We start from the raw sequence: 8,567 nt of genomic DNA, 5'->3' as shown, positions 1-8,567 counted from the left end.
GCTCCTGGACCTGAAGACGCAGTTCGGCAGAAGGGTCTTTGTCCAGAGTCTGTGCATCAGCCTCCACCAGGCTGAGAGGGAAAGATGCTGCTTCTTGATGGTATGTGATCGCTGGGTGCCTAGGGGGCGCTGGATGGCTAACATTTGGTTCATGCAGCACCCGAATAGCCCTGTCTTTGAAGTCTGCAAAGTCTAGGTGAGGGTTTTGTAGTGCTATGATGCGCAGCTATGCTCTGTGGGTACTGGATAGGAGGCCCGCAATAAATTGCTCCTTTAACAGTCTGTCTCCATCTTTCACACTGTCTGGATCAATCTGCTTGATGGCTCGCAGCGCCTCCTGCAGGTTAAGAGCATAGTCCTGTTTACTGTCCTGCGCTCTTTGCTTACACCCAAAGAATCTCATGTTTATTTCAGCTGCAGGGCGGGTGTCAAAGGTGCTTCTTAGCTTAGCCAGGATCTTTTTAACAGTCTCTTTATCAGTGTCCTGCCAGGCTTTTACTTCCCTTTGTGCTGCACCAGTTAGCTGCCCAATAAGGATGTTCACTTTCTGGCTTTCAGACAGAGGGTATACTTTAAGCAAACTGCACAGTCTCTCTTTAAATTCACTCAGGGTATGCGACTCCCCTGAGTACTGCGGTAGCCAGGCCGCTCCCGGTATATAGGGCATGGACAGCGGCATTAAGGGGACTGCTGCGGTGGGCGCTGATTCTTGCGGTGCTCTGGAGGCAGTGCTGGCTGCTGGATGCAGCGGTGCTATTGGAGCTGCAGCTGCGCTGAGCCCTGCAGCTTGTGGCACTGTGGGGTTTGCAGTGGCGTCTGCCGCTGCGTTTGCTCTTGCTTCAGACATTCTCTTCCCCCCCTTGTTAACTCCAAAGACATACTGATAGGGAATTCAGATTGTGAGCCCCATTGGGGACAGTGATGAAAAATGTGTGCAAACTGTAAAGCGCTGCGGAATATGTTAGCGCTATATAAAAATAAAGATTATTATTATTATTAACGTTTAGCCAGGCCCTGGGTTGCGCTGGCTTACGGGCTGCCGCTCTGCAGGCTGGATGATCGGGGACGCCGGGACTGCAGGTCTCTGCTTCTCACTTCCCGCGCGCTGACTTCTTCCCGTGGCCAGCACTTTACTTTTTCCGTGCTTTTTAGCTGGTTCCGCCCACGACAGCCCGCCCCTTTAGTTTCCCATGCGCGCCAAGCAGCGGGGTAATGGCGGCGATGGCACCGACAGTCTGTGGCACACAACACAGACTCTGGCACACAGGACCCGGGGACACCGGGCTCCGTTTATCCTGTTCGTGACGCCAAAATGGGTCACCCTCCCAGGGCTGTGGGGTACTCAGTACCGGGCCGGTCTCTCAGATGGGAATGTCACAGCAGCGGTGACCCGGTCCATGGCTCTGGGCGCCCATGTAAAAGGGATTAAGTGATGGAATAAAGTTTATGAGTGAATGATTCGTGACGCCACCTGTGGTGTTCGGCAATGAAGATGTTAAGCCGACGCTGTGGACAGATCCCCTTGGACAGATGGTGTGGTGCAGCTGTGATGTTGTGGCCCTCCACAGGTAGGGCAGTAATCCCAGGGCAGTGAGGATAGGTGTTGAGGAAGAGGGTGCAGTGCCTGGCACAGGGATGAAGCAGTGCTGACGGGGTTGCAGGAAGAAGGCAAGGACACAACAGGGTGTAGTTTCTTTACCTTTACTTTGCTTGGCAAATGCAGTCCAGGGTCCAGATTACAGATGGCACAGGAGCTGGCTAGCCTGGAAGCAACTTAGGAATCTCTCTATGCAGATGGGTTGTGTAGTCTCCTTCCTAGCGCTTATTTTTAGGTACTTGCAGTACTGTGTTACACTGAAATTCCACTTGCTTATTCTCTTTAGAACTCCCTCGTATGGCAGACAGCTGTAGCCTTCCTCTTCTGGCTCACACATCGCTGTTGTGCCGCCGAGTCTTATGTGGGAATAGAGCATTTACAGCTTCCTATTCCTCTGGTTTCTCGTGCAGGACCATCAGTGTCTGTACAGCCTTGGAGACCGGGCTCCAGATCATGCGCGATAGCTGGGAATTAGCCTGAACTCTCTGCTCAATCTCACAGCTCTTCTCCTCCACGTCCACACACGTTGCCCTCCTCACACGAACTCCTCATTTCCCCTTCCTGGCCCCCAGAGAGCAGCTCTTCCCCCAGTTTTGGGTTCAGAACTCCCTCTGCTGGCCTGGAGGGGGAGCTGTGTTGTGTGTTGTGGTTAACTGCCAGAGAGATCCTTTATTGCTTCCAAGCATGACATCACACTCCCTAGGAGGAAGGCAATGCCACTGTGGCGACCATACTCCTAGGGGCGCCACACATGCTTAACGCATCCATTGCAGTCAGGGGCAGCAAGATCTGTCGTTTTTAAAGTAAGGATGGCAAAATGATTTTAGCATTAACTCCATCACAGATACATCAGTAGACTAATGGCATGCCTCCCAATATTTCTAACTCTTATTGTAGGACTCTTTTACTCCCATCCACTATCCACCCACAAAAGATCTCAGGAGTGCCAAATGTCATGGAAATTCTATAATCTGCGCCTGCCTTGTGACTATCTTAAATGGGCGATAAGGCGACTGTGACTAACAGTACAATCCTGTGCCATAGCCTGTTCAATTCATTCTATCTACAGCATGTGAACAGGATAGAATGAATCAGTAAAAGCCTTTTCAAAAAAAGTTTGGGAAATAATATAATATTTCAGGCAATGTAATAAAACCCGTACACAGAAAATATAAATAAAGTGGTCACAGAAAATGGTTTTCCTCTGAAAATGTCCTCATTAAGCTTGCAGTCACGCAATAGTTTTTGGAGAAGTAAAGCAGCGTGTTCTCATTTGTGTTCCATCTTCACACGTAATTACAGGAGTGGTCATCGTGGTAAATTGAAAGTTTTAAGGAAGTAGCAGAAACAGTTCATGAAAACTTTGCTGTTGTCTGCCTGTTCTTGTGAATGGCTGGGACCATTGATCAAAAGAGTGAGTATTTTTCATTGCTTTTACTGGTCTTTTATCATTACACTTCTTTGGCATCTATTGGTACGCCTTTACAAATATTCCAGGCAATTTCTGTAAGACAAATCTTAGTCTGTGTATGGTTATTAGATCACATAACTTAAGGCTACAACACAGGATAAGTGGCATATGCCTCAGCAAAGCAGCTGATTTCAGAAGAGGGAATGATGAAAGGGGCACATGGCCAGCAAAGGAAGACTGGGTTATCTAGTCACTAGTGCCATTACAGGACCCACAATGCAAAGGGAGGCATTATGATTTCCTCATAACTCCCATGAGTCAGGTAGGAGAAATGCATGTACACAATGTACATATACTTTGCTATGGTAAAATACTGTATAACTGCTGTATTCTGAGAAATTGAGATTATTCCAGACTGACAGCATGAGGGATGAAATTTTTTTTAGCTAGTTATGTGCATAAATCCTTTTTGTTTGCTGCATGGCCTTCTGTAGGCTTCGATTTGCTTCAGATCCTAATTTGGTTTTGGGGTTACTAATTTTTCAAGTGGAGAACATAAAAAAGATTTTTGTGGGTGCATGTTGCTCATTTATTACTATTTTACATTATTTTACACAATGTTCTTCAATAACAACATACATAGTTGTGGGGAAGGTGACTTGACGGACAGACTTGACTGGGAGTAGGAGGGGACGATTTGTGCACTATAGACGGAAATGGGCAATGACAGAAAGGTAACAGCAGGGAAAGACAGAAAAGGGAGTGAGAGTACCGAAATTTGACCACATGATGGCAGGGGGAGTGTAGTTCAGGACTTGACATCAGCTTACGGCTATAGAAACTGCTTAGTCATTGGGACGGGGAGATAGGAACCCAGGAGGGAAATTCCCAGTGAGAGAGGGGATAAATAGGACAGGTTGGGGTTCCAGGAGAGGTTAGTCCCGGGAGGAGCTCAGGTGGAGAGACTCACTATACAAGACCTAAGACGGTGGAGAGCTCAACCAAGGGACTGATAGGAGAAGACAGTCAGGGGGGTGGTCCTGACACAACATACCGCAGGACAGACGAGGCCCCGGGGGTACCGATTGGACGACGTTGTTGGGCAGGTGAAGCACTGTCTAGGACAGCCCCAGCGAAAGATCCGCGAGGAACGTCACCATGACTGAAGGAAAGGTGAAGGTACCCGGGCCTGGATACGGAGAGCTGTAAAGGTGCTGCGGTGTGTGGCTACGGTCATCAGGAGGACGGCTAATAAACTCGGACCTGTTACAATTGTAATCTGCCTCCGTCTTGCCTTTGCATTGTCTGGTCGCGGTAAGCAGTGGACCACCCCCTAATCCAGCCCCCTACCAAATTGTCTAAAGTCTGAATTAGCAATGAAGAGACTAAGCGTACCATATATAAAAGTGTATACATTCTCTCTCTCTCTATATATATATATATGCAGTATATATATTTATATACAGTATATAAAGTAAAAGAGCAGGAGGTAAGGTCCTGAATGGCAGATATGTGTCACCAAGGTGGCTGGCCTTGGTGATGTAAGTCCCGGTAGAAAGTACCCCAGTAACAATAAGTTTATTTCGACTGGATTCTGGGTCCAGGGTTTAGGAGCGAAGAAAAGAGACTAGGTGGGATAGATTGCTCCCATTCTCCAGTCCGGGTCTGGGTATAGCTCAGCAGATGGTGCTGTGCTGGAGCTGGAAAAAGACAGTTCATGGTGAATGTTAGAGACTGAGAACTGCCTGTGACAGCATGTTGATGAGACCGTTATTTGTTTTGCCTTACCCAAAAGAAAGGACTGTTTTTTTATTCATTTGTGCTAAAGAAAGGTTGTTTTCCTTTAGGCGCTACAAAGTTTATGAAGGACAATAATCTTTATTTTAATATTAAACCCTGTGCCTTTGCGTGTCTAAGTGGCTACTAGAGAGCTGAAACTCCTACAATATATGTAGGTTTGGACTAACCCACAGGGAAATAGGTGAATTTCTCAGTGAACCCCCTTGCAGAAGTGGGCCCACCACATAATATAAGCAGTGGTTGGAACATTATACTTGATTCACTATGTACAAAGGCAGCATCTCATCATTCATTAAACAAACTGCCAGGTTTATTATTATATAGAAACATAGGTAAATTTGTGAATGAGTGTAATATAATATTTGCAAGTACAGATGTAGCCAAATTTAAAGGGAACCTACCATGTCCCCAAACACTAATGACCGAGTTAATCTGCAGGTTAGCAGCATTCTAAAACCGTGTAGCCGACACACTGAAAGCCCAGCTGCCATGAGGAAATGAACTTTATTCCTCTCATCAGTTTCTGGCTTTCAATCATAGAGGTGCAGCTGGAATAGCCACAGTCACTGCTCAGTATATAGTGAACAGTGGCTGTAAACTCACCTTGACACATTGACTGAAAGTTATCTCTGCAGTATTTCAGTTTAGTCAGCTGTCAATGTGAATGCTCACAGCTGCTGCTCACTGTATACTGAGCAATGACTGTAGCTGCGCCTCTAGACTGTCAGGAGAAATAAAGTACACTTCCTCCCAGTAGCCAGGCCCTGAGTGCCATGGACGGACATATCATTGTTGCAACATGTACAGCCACACGGGGATCCAAGAGGTAAAGGGGACCACTTCCAGCTCCAAAGCTGGTCGAATTGTGCATTATGATGAGCTATTGCACTGCAAAAGGCTCATATATTGTTCTTGAACAGGTGCCCTTTTCTGTGTCTGCAAATGCCAGTATCTCAGGGGCGGACATACTGCCGATGCAGCTGCACTGGGGCCCGGATGTAGAGGGCGACCCTTGCAGGGTGTTGGGGAGAGATCATTCCTGTGGCTCTGCCGCCTACGGTCAAAAATGGCAGCAGAGATGCAAGAACATGTTCTAGGCTTCCTACCCGTCCCTTTCTTTGTGACACAAGTGTGTGCAGAGTGTCAGTTAGAAAGTTCCCGGTAAGAAGAAGGAAACAATGCTGTGGCTGGAGAACGGACGATGAGGTGAGTAAGTGAGTGAATGAATGTCTATGTTTTGCTTTTTTACTATACAGTGGGGAGCAATAAACTGGGGAGGCAGTATATTGGGGAGTAATAAACTGGGGTCAATACACTGGGGTAGCAATAAACTGGGGAGGCAATAAATTGGGGGAGCAATAAACTGGGGAGGCAATACACTGGGGGAGCAATACACCAGGAGGCAATACACTAGAGGGAGCAATACAGTGTGGAGGTGATACATTAGCAGGCACAATGAAGTGAAGAGGCAATACACTGGGGGGAGCAATAGACTAGAGGGAGCAATACACTTGGGGAGCAATACAGTGGAGAGGCAATATATTGGTGGATCAATACACTGGGGAAAGGATGATGAGAGGGGGTTTGTGGAGCGTAGGGTGGGAGTAAGACACTGATTCATTTATATTTATTGGGTGCTGGAAATTATAGTTAATGAGAGACAGAGCTAGGTCATCACTTTACATTTTTAATGGTGTGTGGTTGATTGTATATAAATCGTGGGTTACATATCTGTAGTCAGGGGTGCAATATGGGGGAGACAAATGTATATACACAATACAGTATATGTGACTATGTTATTTTCAGGGCTGTGGTGACCATTGTGATAAGACGAGTCGTGGCTGGGAGATGTTGACATGAAGGTCTGACCGATGTAGAAGAAACAAAAGAAAATAGCTAACCAGACGAGACATCAGTGGTCACTGGATGTAAGTATTTATTCTGTATTTGCACTATATGACTTGGAGTAAGTTGTGTTATTTGTAAAATCCATTCAGCCACATTCTCACATTCACGTGAAATATCCATAGGTCCACTCACATATCTGTGAAGATCACGCATCCAAGAATTACTGTATATACTCGTGTATAAGCAGAGATTTTCAGCACTTTTTTTGTGCTGAAAATGCCCCCTCGGCTTATACATGAATCATTGTGCAGGAACCAGCGGGGGAGGGGAGCAGCGGCAGGAGCCGTTGGCTGGGACATCATACTCACCCTCCTGTGCAATTGCTGAACGTCCCCTGCATCCTCCATTGTCTCAGGGCTGCAGCTTCTTCCTGTGTTGAGCGGTCACATGGTACTGCTCATTAAGGTCATGAATATGGACGCAACTCCACTCCCATAGGCGTTGCGTCAATATTCTTGACCTTAATGAGCGGTACCACACGACCGCTCAGCACAGGAGAGCTGCTGCAGGAAGCCGGAACAACGGAGGATGCAGGGGACGTTCAGCAATTGCACAGGAGGGTCAGTATGACAGAGGAGGATGGGGTAAGCACGGAGGAGGATGGGGAAAGCACAGAGGAGGACGGGGGAGCACAGAGTGGGATGGGGGAGCACAGAGTGGGATGGGGAGCACAGAGTGGGATGGGGGAACACAGAGGAGGAGGGGGAAGCATGGAGCAGGACGGAGGAGCACAGAGCAGGATGGAGGAGCACGGAACAGGATGGGGAGCACTGAGGAGGACAGGGGAGCACAGAGCAGGATGGGGGCGCACGGAGCAGGATGGGGGAGCACTGAGGAGGATGGGGGAGCACAGAGCAGGATGGGGGAGCACAGAGGAGGATGGGGGAGCACAGAATAGGATGGGGGAGCACTGAGGAGGACAGGGGTGCACTGAGGAGCTTGGAGGAGGACAGGGGAGCAAGGGGGAGGACAGGGAGCTGAGCCATACATAGAAGGATGGGACGGGGCTAGCCGAGCCATGCATACTGGGAGGGGGGAGAGCCACACAGAGCAGGATAGGGATGAGGGGACAATGCATACCCAGCTTATACTCAAGTCAATAAGTTTACCCAGTTTTCCATGACAAAATTAGGGGCTTCTCTTATACTCGAGTCAGCTTATACTCGAGTATATACGGTACATGTGCGAGACTCATAGCCTGTCCTGTTCTAATCTGATTTTGAAGATCATAATAGGACTTACTTAGTGGGCCTGTGCACTGTCTGAGAGAAAAAATCAAGCGGCACATGGATACAGAAATGTAACCTTATTATACTGTATGTAGGGCCGTCCCTTACATAGTGCATTCTCATTATTTTTGTTATTCACAGCGCCTTCTCTCTACCACAGTCCTCTCTTGTTACATATAAAATTACTGTTGATGGAACTGCATCTGACCAGAAGACCAGTCCATCAGCTCCTCCATCAGAAAAGAAGCTTTCCCATGCTCCATAAGAAGTCACTGCATTATATCTCTAACAAGAGAGGCCGGTATGTAATAAAGAATAGGGCACTTTTAACAACAAAAATAACAAGAGAATCCAATATGCATAGGACAAGAGAGCTCGCTATGTAAAATTATATTACATATATAGTTGAAACGAGAAATTTGCATACACCAAATAAAAATTCACATCTGCATGTTTTTCTCAATATCTAGCATGAAATCAGAATAAACCATTCCCATTTTAGGTCATTTAGGATTACCATAATTATTAATATTTGCCAAATGCCAGAATAAAGAGAGAGAAAGAATGTTTTAAGGCTAGTTTCACACTTGCTTTTTTTTGCAGCGCGTTTTTCCCGCAAAAA

At 47.0% G+C, this 8,567-nt stretch overlaps 1 protein-coding gene across 1 annotated transcript in view; it reads left to right on the top strand.

The window, feature by feature from the left end:
* The first annotated feature begins 2,952 nt into the window (after window positions 1-2,952).
* Window positions 2,953-8,567, top strand: part of LOC141052583 (probable G-protein coupled receptor 141) — a 57,454-nt gene continuing 51,839 nt past the window's right edge. Inside the window, exon 1 of the mRNA XM_073549820.1 lies at window positions 2,953-3,011. Within this exon, the coding sequence (XP_073405921.1) occupies window positions 2,987-3,011 (25 nt within the window). The 5' untranslated portion in view covers window positions 2,953-2,986. The remainder of the gene's footprint in view (window positions 3,012-8,567) is intronic.

The sequence above is a fragment of the Dendrobates tinctorius genome, unplaced genomic scaffold, assembly GCF_039654945.1.
Source record: "Dendrobates tinctorius isolate UK_male_01 unplaced genomic scaffold, ASM3965494v1 ptg000162l, whole genome shotgun sequence".
NCBI lineage: Eukaryota > Metazoa > Chordata > Amphibia > Anura > Dendrobatidae > Dendrobates > Dendrobates tinctorius.
This window is presented reverse-complemented; position numbering and strand designations above follow the sequence as displayed.